General features: G+C 41.7%; 1 protein-coding gene across 1 annotated transcript; it reads left to right on the top strand.

Moving 5' to 3' along the window:
- The first annotated feature begins 1,130 nt into the window (after window positions 1-1,130).
- LOC120668911 (callose synthase 3-like) lies at window positions 1,131-17,132 on the top strand. The gene is made up of 42 exons (XM_039948718.1): window positions 1,131-1,313; window positions 1,412-1,686; window positions 1,766-1,866; window positions 2,109-2,233; window positions 2,322-2,415; window positions 2,526-2,636; window positions 2,753-2,884; window positions 2,984-3,076; window positions 3,170-3,261; window positions 3,455-3,581; window positions 3,765-3,902; window positions 3,974-4,050; window positions 4,216-4,309; window positions 4,698-4,820; window positions 4,948-5,062; window positions 5,506-5,840; window positions 5,928-5,980; window positions 6,057-6,117; window positions 6,649-6,730; window positions 6,803-6,852; window positions 6,934-7,020; window positions 7,177-7,302; window positions 7,408-7,596; window positions 7,681-7,841; window positions 8,341-8,464; window positions 8,548-8,648; window positions 8,777-8,906; window positions 9,004-9,155; window positions 11,365-11,474; window positions 11,599-11,724; window positions 11,807-11,875; window positions 11,960-12,134; window positions 12,697-12,838; window positions 13,185-13,304; window positions 13,386-13,504; window positions 13,682-13,765; window positions 14,564-14,676; window positions 14,766-14,995; window positions 15,081-15,887; window positions 15,973-16,023; window positions 16,282-16,467; window positions 16,561-17,132. The coding sequence occupies exons 2-42, from the start codon at window positions 1,461-1,463 to the stop codon at window positions 16,807-16,809; spliced, it is 5,880 nt and encodes a 1,959-aa protein (XP_039804652.1). The 5' UTR covers window positions 1,131-1,313; window positions 1,412-1,460; the 3' UTR covers window positions 16,810-17,132.
- Window positions 17,133-18,706: the final 1,574 nt, after the last annotated feature.

The raw sequence follows: 18,706 nt of genomic DNA, 5'->3' as shown, positions 1-18,706 counted from the left end.
GGGCCGGGCCGAAGCTGCGCAGCGGGTGGAGCGGAGTGGCGCGGCGGGGCTCCGACGGCGGCGAAGTGGTGGTGGGGGCCGGAGAGGAGGAAGAGGCGTAGGAGGCGGCCGGCATGAGGGAGGAAGAAAGAAGGATTTTTATGTGATGTTTTGCCAAAAAGTCCTCAATGAAACATGTAATTTTTGATAATTTTTCTGTGTCTTGGGTTTTTTACGAGAACCCCAGCAATATGAGAGTATTTTTATAAAACTTTATAGGTATCCAGTTATACCAAATCTGCTGAAGTGGAGCACAAAACTATAACCTAAATCTTCTCTCTCCTATACCTAAAAGCAAACTTAGGTATTCAGTTTTACCAAATCTGCTGGAGATGCTCATACATTGCACTACTATTCTACATCTTAGTGTAGCATTTATTCTACAGCACTCAGCTAAATTACCAACCAAACTAATATGAATATTATTGAATTAAGGGTGTCGGTAATCACGCACAACGGTTATTACTATTTTTTCCTGTAACTATTTAGTGTAGTTAATATTTCTTTGCGAACCTTACTGTGTTTAGTTCGCGATTTTTTTTGGTTTTGGCACCGTAGCACTTTTGTTGTTATTTGACAATTAATGTCTTATTATGAACTAATTAGGCTTAAAAGATTCGTTTTGTCATTTACAATTAAACTGTGTAATTAGTTATTTTATATAACTGTATTTAATGGTATATGAATATATTCAAAGATTCGATGTGATGAGTACTGTAGAAAATTTTTTGGGAACTAAACGAGGTGAATTTTTTTTTCCCCAATAACAACTCACTGGCAGAGGAAAGGAAAAGGACAGTAACGCAACCAGCCAGAGCGACATGGCACGTGCAAAAACAAAACACAACAAATCGAAATGGGTGACCTGGGGCTGGGCTGCGTCGGTTGGGCCCACGTCCTCAGAGTGTCTCTTTGACGTGCGGGTTAATTAAATAGCCTCGCCGGCTGTACCTAATCACGGCCTTGCCACTACGAGGTAAGGGTCCAGTGGCACAGCTGTAAAACTCGTGGAATCCAATGCCCAACATGAGGATTCCTCCGCCGCAACGCTACCGAAAGTTTGAAAACCCCCAGCAAAACCTTTCCGTTACGCCGTCCGCCGCCTCACCTTCACCTCCATTCCACTTCCACCCCCCCAATCCATTCCTCTTTCCTCTCGCAAGCCGTGCTTGTGCTGTGCTGTGCTCCACTCGCATCGCACTGCCACTGCCACTGCGCCGCCAAATCTAGGGTTTGGTTTCATGCTCCACCCCTTGCCTGCGCTTCTCCCCAAGGCAAGCTCGCCGCCGTCCCTGCTGCTCTCTCCGCGCACCGCATTTCATTCCGCTTACCTGTTTTTTTTTTTTCCTTTCGATTCTGGTCTGCATTGCAGAGATCCCGCCCGCCCTTGAGGCGGCCCAGCTGATCTGAGCAAGTGCGGGATGGCGGCGCCGGGCCGGAGGGCTGACATGTCCTCGTCCTCGTCCTCGCCGTCTCCGGCCGCCCCGCCCTCCTCCGGGAGGCGCCTCCTGCGCACGCAGACCGTCGGCAACCTCGGCGAGTCCATCTTCGACAGCGAGGTCGTCCCTTCCTCGCTCGTCGAGATCGCGCCCATCCTCCGTGTCGCCAACGAGGTCGAGGCAACCAACCCGCGCGTCGCATACCTCTGTAAGCAGACCACACCATCGATATCGATTCTCATTCCTTGTATTTATGCTCCTCACTGCTCTCCTCCATCTCCCCGCAGGCCGCTTCTACGCCTTCGAGAAGGCTCACCGCCTCGACCCTACTTCAAGTGGTCGTGGTGTTCGACAGTTCAAGACAGCACTTCTCCAAAGGCTTGAGAGGGTATTCCTATCTATACTGCGCTATACAGTAGTAGATTCTTTCTTCCTCTTTACAGTCCCGCACAGCCACACCACTTCTTCTAGCCTTAATTTCTATGCACTATCCATGGCCGCTACTTTTCACTAGTCAATCTTTACTATTATTACATACAACACGCTCAAACTTTGCACTCCCTAAATCCCTCCACGACTTTTATTATTGCATAATCATGTGACAGACAATCCATGAACTGAATTCTGTAGGAGAACGATCCCACATTGAAGGGAAGGGTGCACCAGAGCGATGCCAGAGAGATGCAGCGTTTCTACCGTGAATACTACAAGAAGTACATCCAAGCACTTCAAAACGCCGCTGACAAGGCTGATCGGTCAGGCTTTCGCTTTACTATGCTACCTGCGGTCATGCATGCCGCTCCTTCCTTGACACTCTGCCTTATCTTTTCTATTTTTCTTCAGTGCCCTGCTCACTAAAGCGTACCAAACAGCTGCTGTCTTGTTCGAGGTCTTGAAAGCCGTTAACGTCTCACAGTCTGTCGAAGTCGATCAAGCGGTACACAAATCATTTCTAGTGCCACACTGGATGATTCTTAGTTGCCCATCATATGCATTGCCATACAACTTTCCCATGCATCTTTTGTGCTTGTAACTTGTCCTACACAGATTTTGGATACACACAACAAAGTTGAGGAGAAGAAAAAGCTCTATGTTCCTTACAATATTCTTCCTCTTGATCCTGAGAGTACCGGTCAAGCTATTATGCGTTACCCAGAGGTTTTCATACATCCTTATTTCCCCCTCATTGGATTGGAAAAATACTATCATATAGTTGAATTCCACCTCCAGCAAGTAAGCTATTTACAAATTTCGTGCTCCTCATGGTTATGTAGATTCAAGCAGCTGTTTATGCTCTCCGAAATATTAGAGGCCTGCCATGGCCAAAGGACCACGAGAAGAAGCCTGATGAGAAGACCACTGGCAAAGACCTTCTTGACTGGCTCCAGGCAATGTTTGGGTTTCAGGTAATTGAGCGATAGGCACAATTATTTGTTTTTGAAAATCGTTTTTCTGTACATTGCTTTGAAAATATGCTCCGTCTAACTGCAAGACTCTCTTCTCAGAAAGATAATGTGTCCAACCAAAGGGAACATCTGATACTGTTACTTGCAAATGTGCACATAAGGAAAATACCAAAAGCTGACCAACAGCCAAAGGTGAGCATTTTGAAGCTTTTGGTGGAATGAAAAGACCCTTTCTTTGGGTTATCCCCATTTGCATACTAATGACACGATGATGTTCTATTTCAGTTAGATGACCAAGCTCTGGATGCTGTAATGAAGAAGCTATTTAAGAATTATAAGAAGTGGTGCAAGTACCTTGGCCGCAAAAGCAGTTTATGGTAGGCACCCAGCAATTATGAAATGTATAGGAATCACTTAAACTGGTTTTCTTATAGCTATGGTTGCATTCCTTTGTTTAATGATTTTTTTAGTTTGTTGACTGTCACAACATTTCATCCGCAAAGTCGCTTCCATTTGAAAGGGTTACTGCATCGCTTACTGCTTCTCTAAAAGTAGCTAAATGATTGCCAGGTTGCCAACTATCCAACAGGAAGTACAGCAGCGTAAGCTTCTTTATATGGGTCTCTACCTGCTGATTTGGGGCGAGGCGGCTAATTTGAGATTCATGCCAGAATGTCTTTGTTACATCTACCATCATGTAAGATCAGCCTGTGTTCTTTTATTCTAGATTCATTTTCATATATCATTCTTCAGTTTAGAAAATAACAACAATAACCTAGCCGCATATGTTAAGACATGTAATGTTTTGGTGTAATGCTTTGTTTATAAGTTTTAATTCTGGTGAGGCCATCCTGATAAAGGCTCCTTTGCATCTTAATAGATGGCTTTTGAACTCTATGGCATGTTGGCCGGAAATGTTAGCCCAATGACTGGTGAAAATGTTAAGCCAGCATATGGTGGTGAAGAAGAAGCCTTCTTGACGAAAGTTGTGACTCCAATATACAAAGTCATAGAGAAGGTATATCATTTGGGGATTTAGTTAAATGTTATCGTACATTCATTTTGAAATCTGATCAGTTTTCTTAACAGGAAGCAGAAAGGAGCAAGACTATAAAATCAAAGCACTCGCATTGGAGAAACTATGATGATCTAAATGAGTACTTTTGGTAAGTGCTGATTGGACTGAATTTTGGTACTTTCCAGTTTTGTGCTCTAGATTGTAAAGAAAGCCAAATCATTCCTATATTACTTGTTAGGTCAGTAGATTGTTTCCGGCTAGGATGGCCTATGAGGGCTGATGCTGATTTTTCATTCCTATATTGCCTTGTTAGGTCAGTAGATTGTTTCCGGCTAGGATGGCCTATGAGGGCTGATGCTGATTTTTTCAAGACTCCCAAGGATGCATATCCTAATCGTCTGAATGGAGTAGGTTCCTGATTATCTTATTATCTCCATACTTCTATCTTGCCAATTCATAACTTATGATCCTTTATTGTCCCATCTTATGTACAATATTCATTCTTGTAACTGCTTGACAATACAATTTACTGGTCAGGTGCTGCATGCTATTTTTCTTCTTTTTTCTGGTAGATACACTCATTTTAGCTATATGTTTCTTTTGATATGTGATATTATGTGAGCTAGATGTGATCGACTTGATTTGCATGCCCTTACCTTGTATGTTATATTGCTTAGCTTGCCATAAAGATCCATGAATGTTTTTAGTCTATTGTTTCCTCCGACATAAAACAAGAAAAAAGTGGAATTTGGACTACCAATCCTATTTGTACCCACCTTTTTGGTTATGATCCAGGAGAACACATCTGTCGGTAGTGTTCATTGGATGGGAAAGGTTAATTTTGTGGAGATACGTTCATTTTGGCACATATTTCGTAGTTTCGACAGAATGTGGATCTTCTTGATACTATCCTTACAGGTTAGTCGCTCTTTCTTAAGCACTTCCACACTATTGCAGTTCTTTACATCTCTCAGTTTGCTAGGCATTGTCAATTTGTCATCTCTTCAGTTTCCTATATTTCTGATGGTATTTGGTTTTAATACAGGCCATGATTATACTTGCTTGGAATGGTGGCACACCAAGCGATATCTTTGATGCAGGAGTGTTTAAGCAGGTTTTGAGCATATTTATTACTGCTGCAGTTTTGAAGTTGGGTCAAGGTATACTCCATCATCCCTCCCATGTCCTGTTTGCACGTCACAGGTTCTTTGCCAGGGAGCTCAGCAGTTGTTACAGAACTTTGATATGCCGATCTAATTAAAAGGTTTCATGTTTCTAGTGCTCTTTGTGATAAAACAACATCCACGTTGTCAGGCTATTCATTCCATTGCGATACCCTGATCCTACTTCACTGTGTTTTCGCTACCTGCTATTTCGTTTTGCCAGCTACAAAATACTGGCCTCCTTATTAGGCATGTAACTTAGCACTCTCTTCCTCAGTTTCTTGACTAGCAAATAATGAATTTGTAACATGACACTGAAGAGTCGTATATTTAACTCCATCGTTTTTTTACAGTAGCATTTTATTCTTCATTTCCATGCATATTTATTACATTCAGGTTGAGTTTCATAAATTTAAATCAATCTGTGATTTGTTTAACAGCTATCCTGGACATTGTATTTAGCTGGAAAGCAAGAAGAAGCATGTCATTTGCAGTGAAGCTGCGATATGTCTTGAAGTTAATATCAGCTGCTGCTTGGGTTGTGATTTTACCTGTAACTTATGCATATACCTGGGAGAATCCTACTGGTCTTGCAAGAACAATAAAAAGCTGGCTTGGTGATGGTCAGAATCAACCATCTTTGTACATTTTGGCTGTTGTGATATATTTGGCGCCAAACATGCTTGCCTCCATGCTATTTCTTTTCCCATTCCTGAGAAGGTTCCTAGAAAGTTCAAATGTCAAGGTCATAACGTTCATGATGTGGTGGTCTCAGGTAGCTTTCGTCCTCGTGTTTCTGCTGTTATTTAGATTGGTTAAGGTTGTCAATTTCATTTCAATGAGATCCTATGTTTATCTGCAGCCGCGATTATTTGTTGGCAGAGGAATGCATGAAGGCGCATTCTCCCTCTTCAAGTATGTTAGCATATGTCGCATTGTCTTCTTTTAGTGTCGCATCTTTTCCAGTTACTGAGCATTGCTTTCCTGATAGGTATACCATGTTTTGGGTTCTTCTTTTAGCAACGAAGTTGACAGTAAGCTTCTATATCGAGGTAAAGATTCATTTCTTCCATCTTGTTTATTTACCTTTTTCTGTAAATGGTTCATTTGGTACCTTTCTTCCATCTTGTGCCATCATTATCATTATTAAAGAACAAAATAAATTTAAATGTCCGACAGCTTGGACCATGATATTTTTGAAGTTTATTTTGTTGTGGATTTGACCATTATGGAACTGTTGATGTGGAAAGCAGAATGTCAATATCATGTTTACTGAAATTGTGATTTTGGTGTTGAAGTGTGAGTTGGTGATTGCTGATCTTTTCTTATGGTTTTGCCTGAATTTTAGTGCACGGAACTCAATATGTATTTCCTCAGTCATACAGTAACATTCCAACAGGAGCCATTCCTTTGTCTTGAATGTATAAAGTTTTAATGCATCATTGAGCAACAGCACATTGTTTTTACATGTCAAAAGCTGCCAAATGGTTGACTTATCATCCATTTGTTTGTGTATTCAATATGGTGCGGGTACTAAGTCATCTACTGCTGCTTTCATTCATTTCTTTGCTGTCTTGTTGTAGATCAAGCCTCTGGTACAGCCAACCAAAGATATAATGAGAGAACCAATTAGGACATTCCAGTGGCACGAGTTTTTTCCTCATGGTATTTATCCTGAAATTTCCTATGTTATATTTTGGATTTATTTTTTGCGTATTATTTATGCTTAATTTTCAGGGAGTAACAACATTGGTGTTGTTATTGCACTTTGGGCTCCAATAATTCTGGTGTGTCTTGACTTCTCTTCTCCCATTCAAAAAAGAATTCATTTGACTAATGTGCTGAGCCTTATTATTTAAATTATCCAGGTATATTTCATGGACACACAAATTTGGTATGCACTTTTCTCTACATTGATTGGTGGTATCTACGGGGCTTATCGCCGTCTTGGTGAGGTTAGTAATATACTTATGTATTTTGCTTCATTGCTCAATGCATTATATGTGTTGGCCCTTCAGTGGGTTTTTAAAAAGACTCATTTCCCCCCTAATTTCATGGAGCATTATTTATCATGACCAACTTATGATAGACTCCTTGGTCACCAAAATCAGATAAGGACGCTAGGAATGTTGAGATCTCGCTTTGAATCTTTGCCTGTGGCCCTCAATGAGCGCTTGATCCCTTCTGATAAAAACAAGAGCAAAGGTTTCCGGGCTGCTTTTTCCAGGAAACCCAAGGTATTCATTTCTAGCATGAAACTTGGCTTTATGAGTAGATTATTATTTATTAGCATATCTCTGTTGAACAAACAATATTTTTCCTTGATATACTTTGGTTTTTAGGCTTCTGGTGATGAAAAAGAGGAAGAGAAAAGAGCTGCAAGATTTGCTCAAATGTGGAACCTAATTATTACAAGTTTCCGTGAAGAAGATCTCATAGATAACAGGGAGATGGATTTGCTACTTGTTCCGTATTGTAAAGATCGTGAATTGAATATATTCCAGTGGCCACCGTTCCTACTTGCTAGCAAGGTATACACTTTTGGTCACTCTGTATTTTGTCTACTTACTATGTTTGTGGATTCAGGAGTTAATTGTTTATTTACTGTACTGTAGATTCCAATAGCGTTGGATATGGCAGCAGACAGTGGTGGAAAAGACCGTGATCTGACGAAGAGGATTGGATCAGATCCATACTTTTCCTATGCTATCAGAGAATGCTATGCTTCCTTCAAAAACATCATCAACACTTTAGTGTTTGGGCAGCGCGAGAAACTGTGTGTTTTATCTTATCAGGATTGTTATTTGTTAATACTCCTTTTCTGGGCCGAATGCAATATAGCACCAAACCTAATCTAATACAAATTCTGCTTGAAACACTCTATGCCTTTAGTTAAAAAAGAATGAAGCTACGATGAACTGCAAAATATGAAATCTGAGTCTCTAATTTGTCCTCAACGGTCATGCATGCAGCTTCTGAGCATGTTTGACACTAATGACTAATGCCAGCCATTCAATAGGTGGTTCCTTGAAGCCTTCATTGACTTTAATTCACCCCATATAATGGCATTATGGTATTCCACTCGCCATGTTGATCTGGAGGTGCTGAGACTTGAAATGAGTAGCTTTATTTGAATCTAGGGGGGTGGTGACCTTGTCCCATAAGGGAAAAGAGGGAGGGTTGGGGGTGGTAGCCTGGCATATCTAGGGAACCTAATGTACTTTTACATGTTTTGTTATCTGCTAAACTGAAGCCCTATTTGGCGCTTATTTCAGTGTCATAAAAGAGATTTTTGATGTCGTGGATAAGCACATAGCAGATGTAACCCTGATAAAGGATCTGAATATGAGGAGCCTTCCTGCACTGAGCAAGAAGTTTATTGACTTGCTTGAGTTACTGGTATAAATAAGACTTGCCGTCATTGTTTTAGATTGTGTCAAAAAAGGATAGCTTCACACTGCATCTATTTCTTTGTATTACAGCAAAAGAACAAAGAAGAAGACTTGGGTCAAGTTGTCATTTTGTTTCAAGATATGCTTGAGGTGGTCACAAGGGATATAATGGAGGAAGAGCAGCTCGGCGGGTGAGTTTAGTTTCTGCTGTAGTCCGTGATACTCTTCGAATAGAATAATACAATGTCATGGTATCTGGTGTTTTTTGGAACTAGTAGTCTGATCTCCCATGACCTTTTGTGGTCGCTCGTTCTTCCAGAATGTTGGAGTCCATACATGGTGGAAATAATAGAAAACATGAAGGAATTACACCACTAGATCAGCAAGATCAGTTGTTTGCTAAAGCTATTAGATTCCCCATGGAGGAATCAGATGCATGGACTGAAAAGGTTTGATATTCAGCCCTTTAATTTTCTTAATAACAGAGATTATGGCATGATGATTGTGTCCTTCATGTTATAATTAAAAATATTATCTATGTTTCAGATAAAGAGGCTTCACCTTCTGCTAACTGTGAAGGAGTCTGCTATGGATGTCCCTACAAACCTTGATGCTAGAAGGCGAATATCGTTTTTTGCAAACTCTCTCTTTATGGAGATGCCAAATGCTCCTAAAGTGCGGAATATGTTACCCTTCTCGTAAGTTATCACTACTGATTTTTTTGTGTATCTGCTATGCTCTGATTCAGTAACTTATGTTCTTCTCAAACCTTGTTTGTTAAATATTAATCATTATATTACTTTCTCACTGTGTAGTTTTTCTGCTCTCAGTGTCATATATGACTGCCGTGATTGCTTCATTACTATCTGATGTCTGTGGAATTCTCCTAGTCAATACCATACTCCCTCCGTATATGATTTAGAAGTCGTACTGGCCCTCCATACCGATTGTGCAAAGGAAGTCGCTGCATGCGCCGATGTGTGAAGTTGGACTACCTTGCCCCTGCCGCTTTGCACGCCGCATCGCCCGTTCAGCGCCTGCATTTACAACTCTGCGCCTCACTTCGCATGCCGCGCTGTCTGCTCGCCTTCCTATACTGGCCTGCGCTGCTTGCTTGCCTTCCTCGCCAGTGCTGCTTGCTTGCCTTCCTCCCCGTTGCTGCTTGCTTGCTGCCTTCCTCGCTCACTGCTCAAGCACCGGCATTCCCTTGTTCGCTTGCTCGCTAGCTCACGCCATAGAGTCCAGCGCCATGAAGCTTGCCCCGTCGCCTAGTCGTCGCCTAGGTGTCGAGGCGCTAAAAAAGTTTGGGCGTCGGGGGACGCCATGACCAAAAATCAGCAAAATGAGAGAGGAGGGTAGGCAGAAGAGAAGGGAAGAACTGGAGGAGGACTGGGAAGGCCAAGAACTTGTCTGCTCCATCCCCATCGGCTCCAGATGCAATAGCCACCACAAACTTCTGCAGAATCGAACATCTGGGAAGGGCAGAAGTCGGCAACCCTCGATCTGCAATCTGTAGGCGACTGGAGGGGATCTGGAAGGGGCGGCATCAGCAGTGAGGATGGGGAGGGGAAGGGAGGAATGGTTGTGTGCGGCAGCAGCACAAATGGAGCACGGGAGAGGGGAGGGATGCAGAGAAGAGTAAGTGGCGGCGGAGACCTGGAATGCTTGTCGATGGGGGAGGGCTGAGGAACAGGTAGGCCACACAATATGTCAGGAAGGCATATATGGGCTGGCTAGTGGGCTGGGCCTTTCTTACTGTCTTGTTCTTCTTCTTTTCTTCTTTTCTTTTTCTTTTTCTTTCTTCCTCTGTGCTGCTGCTTTGAAGTTTCTTACAATCATATGGTGTCGCCTTGCTCGCCTTATGATCTCCTAGGCGTCGCCTAGGCGATTAGAAGGGGGTGGCTCGCCACGTCTCGCCTTAGCGCCTTAATAACATGTGTGAAGTTGGACTACCTTGCCCCTGCCGCTTTGCACGCCGCATCGCCCGTTCAGCGCCTGCATTTACAACTCCGCGCCTCACTTCGCATGCCGCGCTGTCCGCTCGCCTTCCTATCCTGGCCTGCGCTGCTTGCTTGCCTTCCTCGCCAGTGCTGCTTGCTTGCCTTCCTCCCCGTTGCTGCTTGCTTGCTGCCTTCCTCGCTCACTGCTCAAGCACCGGCATTCCCTTGTTCGCTTGCTCGCTAGCTCATGCCATAGAGTCCAGCGCCATGAAGCTCGCCCCCGCCATGGATGCGCAGAGCTGCATGCGTGGCAACGAAAACAAAACGCGAGCAGATGCGTGCACCCGAACCAAAAAGAAAAAGGACAGCGGCAGCACGCAAAGCAAAACTTGGCCGCGCCCCACTAGCTGCATGCGCGACATGCATGAAGCAAAGCCAAACTCGGCCGCGCTCAACTAGCTGCATGCACGCCATGCATGCCCATGCAAAAAGCTGCTGATAGGCAAAAATATAAGGCCACGAGGACTCAATCCGACACCCTCTAGCCTCCGAACTAGCAGCGCAAACCAATCGAGCTGCTTGCGTTTTGGTGCTATAATGCACCCGCCACCCTATTTAATAAGGGCAGACGGGAAAAACTAACCCCTAATTAATCACTCCTTTTTTTTAGAGCCTAATTAATCACTCCTTGGTATGCACAATGATGTCCTAAACGACCTCAATCCTATACGGAGCGAGTAGATTGTCTACTGTGATTCTTTCATAACTGTCTGAAATGATTTTGTTTTTTGCCATTTTTGGTTGGAACTGCAATATCCTTGATTATTTGTTTAATCTCGGCAACCCTGATTATATATTTTCTGTTGCATATATTTGTTTCTGCGCCTTCTTTTTTCAAATACATGCGAGCTATTGCCCAGTCACTTTTGCAAATTTCATATTTCCTGCAATGATTTGGATACTGCAGTGTCTTAACTCCTTATTACAAGGAAGATGTTCTGTTCTCCTCACAAAATCTAGAAGAACCAAATGAGGATGGAGTTTCCATCCTTTTCTACCTACAGAAGATTTACCCAGGTTATTTTCTCCCTTCTGTAGCATTTTCCTTGAATTGATGTTGATGGAAATTCTTTTGGTTTTGTTCTCTGATGTCCTTTGAGAAACTGACACTGCAATATTACATTTGTTATCCTCTTTGAAGATGAATGGAAAAATTTCCTTGAAAGAGTGGATCGAAAGAGTGAAGAGGAGCTCCGTGAGGATGAAGGATTGGAAGAGGAGCTTCGTCTTTGGGCATCATATAGGGGACAGACATTGACAAGAACTGGTATGTTATCTTCTTGTGTGGCCTGGATTTGTATATGTGTTGTATTCATTTATTTTCATGGTTGCTACTGTTGTCGACACAGTAAGAGGGATGATGTACTACCGAAAAGCTTTGGAGCTTCAGGCTTTTCTTGATATGGCCCAAGATGATGGTATGTCTAATGGCTCAGTCTTATGTTATTGTTCTGAATGCGCACCTTTTATGTATGTGCTGACTTCTCTTCCTTGTCCGTTAGATCTTATGGAAGGTTACAGAGCAACTGAACTTATGTCTGAGGACTCACAATTAATGACACAGTGCAAGGCCATAGCTGACATGAAGTTTACATATGTTGTCTCATGCCAGCAATATGGAATCCAGAAACGGTCTGGCGAGCCTTGCGCGCATGACATTTTGAGGCTAATGACAACGTGAGTTTCATTGAAAAATTCTGGATAAAAGCTAGAGTAGGATGTGGATATTTATTCTGTTTGCTTCATTTCCAAATTATATGCTCATATATGAAAAGAAACCTTGTGGTATTGTAATAATTTTACTTTTGCATGCATTCATAATGTTTCTTGATCTAAAACAGTCAAAGCATGGCACTGTCTTTAGTTTGATAGGGAGTTTGTTTATTACCATGCAAGAGCTCTGTCCTTCATATAAGTCTTCTTGTGTTACTTTTCCTTCTACATAATCAACATACCCTGTAACATTTTGTTTATTACCATGCAAGAGCTCTGTCCTTCATATGTTTTGGTCTTTTGTGTTACTTTTCCTTCTACATAATCAACATACCCTGTAACATTTTGTTTTATAATTCGCTATAATGAAACATATACAGGCAACAATTTGCAGGGCACATTGTAGTTATTTATGGCAGTGGGACACATTACTCCCTTATGGTGTCAAAATCTTAGTTTATTTGCTGTCTAGGTACATCATGTATTATATGATGACACTGAAATAACAGAATGGGCATTTTGACAGATATCCATCGCTAAGGGTTGCCTATATTGATGAAGTTGAAGTGCGTCAAGATAGAAACAAGAAGGTTGAAAAGGTTTACTACTCAGCCTTGGTGAAGGCTTCTGTTACTAAACCTAATGAGCCTGGTCAGAGTCTTGATCAGGTAATGGAAGAATGTTCTGTTAATTTGGTATTCCTTGGGTGAAGTTTGGTCAGGGTTTATCTTGCTTGATACTTGGCCTATTCTGGTGATATATGAACCGCCCTCGTCCCAAAATCATGTAGCCCTGAAGAACTTTGGTGATGTATAATTATTTATTTAAAATGCTTGTTGTATTTGTGAATGCATATGTTAGAAATGCTCTATTTGCAATCTAGAAAACTTCAACACTTTTAGATGAAATGTCCAATTTAAAGTGACCTTTTCCTTCTTTGGAAGTAATGGCTTCTCACAGCCATAGTGTTCTAAGATGCCTTGCACTTACTTGTCGTCTATATTTCCGCTGTAGGTAATCTACAAGATAAAACTGCCAGGTAATGCTATTCTAGGTGAAGGAAAGCCAGAAAATCAGAACCACGCAATCATATTCACTCGAGGCGAGTGTCTCCAAACTATAGATATGAATCAGGTACAGCTCTGTCCACTTTAAGGTTTTAGGAAGTTATTTTTGCTTATTTTTTCATTTGCTTATGTCAATTTGTCATGACAGGAACACTATATGGAGGAAGCTTTGAAGATGAGGAATCTTTTGCAAGAGTTTGAGGAGAAACACGATGGTGTGAGATACCCATCGATACTTGGTGTAAGAGAACACATATTTACTGGCAGGTAATGTTCCATGTTCTACTTTTTTTAACTGTTTCTGTTTCCATGTTCTATTTTTATAAATTATGATTAAATTTTGCTCCTAGGTGGTGGCTAGCCACCACCCTGGATTATTCTAAGCTATATTTTGTATATTTCTGTTTTTCCTATTACGGTTAATTTTTTGCTTAATTTGTGCAGTGTTTCATCCCTTGCGTGGTTCATGTCAAATCAGGAGACTAGTTTTGTGACTATTGGACAACGTGTACTTGCTAATCCACTGAGGTATTCATCTGAGATCAATTGTACATTTACTGTTTGACGTTGTGCAGTCTATTGATTCAAATTTTGTTTCTCTGAGTTGTTTGAACCATCTGCTCAGTACAGTTCAAATAAAACAGTTGTTTGAACCATCTGAGTTATACTGGACAGCAACTTGACTCTAAATTATTAGGGAAATTGGTGTTTTTACCCTTGCCGAGGAAGCCAATTGTGTTTTTACCCTTCTTTTTGTAACTTTGTGATTTTACCCTCACATTTCAAAAATGAAGCTTCTATTTGCCCCTACTTTGAGTGTTTTTTAAGTGTAACTCTGTTAAATGAATTTAAAAGGTAATAAAATTTTTAAAAAAATCATAAAAATATGTAAGTACCCCTTATTCAACCATCCCAACCCTAGGTAACTATCTAAAACTCTCCTGCTCCTTTGCACCACCTCCACCTCCCTTCTAACCCTAGCAGCTTCTGCGGCCAATTGCAGCAAACTAGCATTCGCAGCGGCCGGTGAGCGCACATAGGGCGGTCGAGTATGCTTATGCAGACAGATTTGCTGAATGTGGTTGGACATAAAGTTTTTCTTTTGCAGTTAAATTGATGCCATTAGCTTTTTCTAATAAAATAGGGGTAAACTAAATCTTCAGTTTAAAAAAGCAGGGGCAAAATCACCAAGTTAAAAAAATAGGGGCAAAATCACCATTATCACTTAAAATAGGGGTATAAACGCAAAAGCCCCAAATTATTAAAAGAGTTCTTTTTCTTAGCTCTTGGCATTGCAATTCTTTTCCTAATCATTTCTTTGCCCAGGGTTCGATTTCACTATGGCCATCCCGATATCTTTGATCGCCTTTTCCACCTTACAAGGGGTGGTGTGAGTAAAGCATCCAAAATTATCAATCTTAGCGAGGACATATTTGCAGGTATTAAACTTTTGCTATTGCTGCTTGACTTAGTAAACCTTGAACTGTTCTGGTTATACTGTGGCCTCTTATGTTCCTTTCTGATGCAGGATTCAATTCCACACTGCGTGAAGGCAATGTAACTCATCATGAATACATGCAAGTTGGCAAGGGAAGGGATGTGGGTCTTAATCAAATATCTCTATTTGAGGCAAAGATAGCAAATGGTAATGGCGAACAGACGCTGAGCCGTGACATCTATCGGTTGGGTCACCGCTTTGATTTTTTCAGAATGCTATCCTGTTACTATACAACAATTGGGTTCTACTTCAGTACAATGGTATTTTGCTGACCTGAACTTATCACTTTCATAGCCATTCATTGGTTAAACCCTTAACCTTTCTGGTATTTCTGTTTGGACTTAGATTACAGTGTGGACCGTATATGTTTTCCTCTATGGGCGGTTATATCTTGTCCTCAGTGGACTTGATGAAGCACTGGCTACTGGAAGGAGGTTTGCGCACAATGCGCCTCTCCAGGTTGCTCTTGCATCAGAATCTTTTGTGCAACTTGGATTTTTGATGGCGCTACCCATGATGATGGAAATCGGTCTGGAGAGAGGATTCAGAACAGCATTGAGTGACTTTGTACTAATGCAACTCCAGTTGGCATCTGTTTTCTTTACGTTTTCACTTGGGACCAAAACTCATTACTATGGAAGGACGTTACTTCATGGAGGAGCTGAATATAGAGCCACTGGGCGTGGATTTGTGGTGTTCCACGCCAAATTTGCTGACAACTATCGGCTTTATTCTCGAAGCCATTTTGTCAAGGGTATCGAGCTGATGATCTTGCTAGTCGTGTATGAAATATTTGGGCAGTCATATAGAGGGGCTATAACATACATCTTCATCACCGTCTCCATGTGGTTCATGGTGGGCACTTGGCTCTTTGCACCGTTCTTGTTCAATCCTTCTGGATTTGAGTGGCAGAAGATTGTGGATGACTGGACCGATTGGCACAAGTGGATCAGCAATCGTGGAGGTATTGGTGTAGCACCGGAGAAAAGCTGGGAGTCATGGTGGGACAAAGAGCAGGAGCCTCTTCGGCACTCTGGGAAGCGTGGTACTATTGTTGAGATACTGCTTGCTTTGCGCTTCTTCATCTACCAATATGGACTTGTGTACCATTTGCACATAACAAAGAAGATAACCAAGGACAACAGTGTGTTGGTAATTTACTTATCTTATTTGGCAAATGAAGATGGTTTCATCTATTTATACTGACACGGTGTTTCTAACTAATGAACTTTTGCAGGTCTATTGTTTCTCATGGGTTGTAATTTTTGTCATCTTGCTCATTATGAAGGTAATATTACATTTTAATGCTACTTCCGTTAACTGTGGTGCTCATGAGTACTCATTGGTTTGGTTGTGATAATGCGTAGTATGCAGTGAGATTCCCTTTGTTTTATATAATTTAGCAATTTTAGTTGTCTATAGAATTAACTTGCTTAGCTCTTGAAATGCTAGAATCATAATAAAATGCTGTCTTTCTTTAAGAACTGTCTCTGATTTAGGTGGTCTCGCTAGCAGGAGCACTCAGTTATTGTATTTCCTTTTCCAGACTGTTTCAGTGGGCAGGAGAAGATTCAGTGCAGAGTTCCAGCTTGTGTTCCGGTTGATCAAGGGTCTCATATTTATAACATTTACGTCCATTGTGATAATCTTGATAGCAATCCCTGGCATGACGGTTCTGGACATCTTTGTCTGCATCCTTGCGTTCATGCCAACCGGATGGGGTTTGCTCCTGGTCAGTGCCTGAACATGTTCTCGCTTTACGCTATCCCTAATTTCCATTCCTAATTAATTTATCTGTTTATGCTTGGGTTGCCTTGTTTTGTAGATTGCCCAAGCGATCAGGCCTGTGATTCAAAAGGTCGGGCTCTGGGGATCCATCAAGGCTCTTGCGCGGGGCTACGAGATCCTGATGGGGCTGCTCCTGTTCACACCCATCGCCTTCCTTGCTTGGTTCCCATTCGTGTCCGAATTCCAGACCAGGATGCTGTTCAACCAGGCCTTCAGTAGAGGTCTGCAGATCTCCCGTATCCTCGGAGGGCACAAGAAGGACCGAGCGACCCGGAACAAGGAGTAGAGAACTAATGCCGACGGTGGAAGTTAGTTATTCCTTCCTTTCATCCGCCCGCCCTCCGAATGGTGTCTATCCGATTCAGAGATTAGGGTGGTGGGGGGGAGTATGGTGCGGTAGGATATTAGCAAGCATTTTCAGATTTAAGTGTATGTAGTTGTATCATCAGCAGAAAGGGTTGCACACTTGAGCCTAGTAGTATTTAATATGTATGTATAGGTGTGTGCTGCTAAGCAAGGTGCCTGTAGTCCCCGTCCGTGTGTTGTGACGATGGGCATCTGAGATTTCAATGTGAATGTGACGATGGTTTGGCGGGCTTTGGCATGATATTGATTGGTCTATGGTTCATGTATTGTGCTCGGTGCACTGTCTCCAGTAGGAGTGGAGTACCTGGGAAGGAAGGAGGTTCGAAGCGAAAATTGGTTGTTGGTTGCTTGGATGGCTCTTGGGTTGGCAGGGCTCCTAACTTGCGTTCAACGTCCACCTATTTTCTTTCCCTAGCTTCCTGCAATGCAAGTTTGACACGCTCGTTGGCGACCAAGAAGCTGAGGAAGGTCGTACAGTAGGAAACGACCATGACATGAGCTTACATTTACTGTTGGATTCCCAGATTTGGGAGGTTCATTCATGCACCTAATTGTTTGCTTGAGATTACTACCGCTAGCACTAAGGCGACACATTTCATTTCTAAATAATAGTAATAATACTCGTAGAGGAAAGTACTCCTTCCGTCCCAAAATAAATGTATTTGTAGAGTTTAAAATTTATCCTATAAAATATGTTATTTTTGACCCACCTACCACAAAAGACAACCCAATTTCCGGAACATTCCACAAAAGACAACTAACACTTTATTTACTCACCACAAAAGACAAAGGGTATTTTGGTAATTTTATATTTAGTATTGGTTTGTGTGTTTGGTTTTAGAATTACATTTATTTTAGGACGGAGTGAGTAAATGTTGGTGGGCACCAAACTTAACCTGCATAGAGAATGGGATGGAAGCATAAGGAAACGACTAGTCCAACAGCTATAGCATGCACGGCAGCCAGCAAGGTCAAACAAAAGGAAAATATTTTATAATATAAAAGATGACGAAGGGATTGAATAATTTCACGACTCCTACTACTACTAGAAAGAACAAGAGTGCTCTGCTCCCGTACATACGTGGCTCTGATTTGGGTTTTATTATATACAGTACTAGCATAAGAGAATTATAAATTATTAATGGTGACAGGCCCATTCCACTTCAAAAAAGAAAAAAAAAACGCCAGGAACACATCGGGCGTCTATTACCAGGGGTAGATCAAGCGTGGGGCAGAGAGCTGAAGACCCCCTAGAGCCCTTTAATATTGAACTAACTGTACTGCAAGCTAGCTAGCTGTATAACCTGACCAGGTGACCGTCTGATTAAGTGGGTCTAAAATTTCTTTAATTAGTGTCAGTTCAATGAGGATTAGCGGAGACAAATCATTCATCGAATTGACACAAGAGCATCTGTGCTGTGCTGTGTGTCACCATGACCCACCCACCCCTTCATCAGATCCGCATCATGTGGACATGAGAGCATGCAGCAGCGGGCCCCACGACGTTGTTATTTTATGCACACCATCTGCATCATGTGGTCATGATATTTGGACTGCTGCTTCTTTTTCTTTCATTAAATTTATTTATTTCTGTAACATCATGTAATTTTTACGGAATGTTATTTATTTCAAAAATGCGAGTTTTCAAAAACTTTTTGTTTGATTGTGTATATAGCTAGGATAATATAAGATTAATTGCTATCTTTCTCAAAATTCCTAGAAATTAAAACCAAATTAAATATAAGGACACTAATGCTAGTGTGATATATTTGGAGTTATTTGGCTCTTCTTGGATCTACCATGTTTATTTGAATTTA

Source organism: Panicum virgatum, chromosome 4N, assembly GCF_016808335.1.
Source record: "Panicum virgatum strain AP13 chromosome 4N, P.virgatum_v5, whole genome shotgun sequence".
Lineage (NCBI taxonomy): Eukaryota > Viridiplantae > Streptophyta > Magnoliopsida > Poales > Poaceae > Panicum > Panicum virgatum.
Note: the sequence above shows the minus strand (reverse complement) of the source record. Positions and strands in the feature narration are given on the sequence as shown.

What these genes read in the sequence shown, in the direction of transcription:
- LOC120668911 (XM_039948718.1), top strand. Translation starts at nt 1,461, where the DNA reads ATGGCGGCGCCGGGCCGGAGGGCTGACATGTCCTCGTCCTCGTCCTCG. An exon ending in CTATTATGCGTTACCCAGAG is followed by an intron (nt 2,637 to 2,752) that starts GTTTTCATACAT and finishes ATGGTTATGTAG; the next exon opens with ATTCAAGCAGCTGTTTATGC. An exon ending in AGTTTTGAAGTTGGGTCAAG is followed by an intron (nt 5,063 to 5,505) that starts GTATACTCCATC and finishes TTTGTTTAACAG; the next exon opens with CTATCCTGGACATTGTATTT.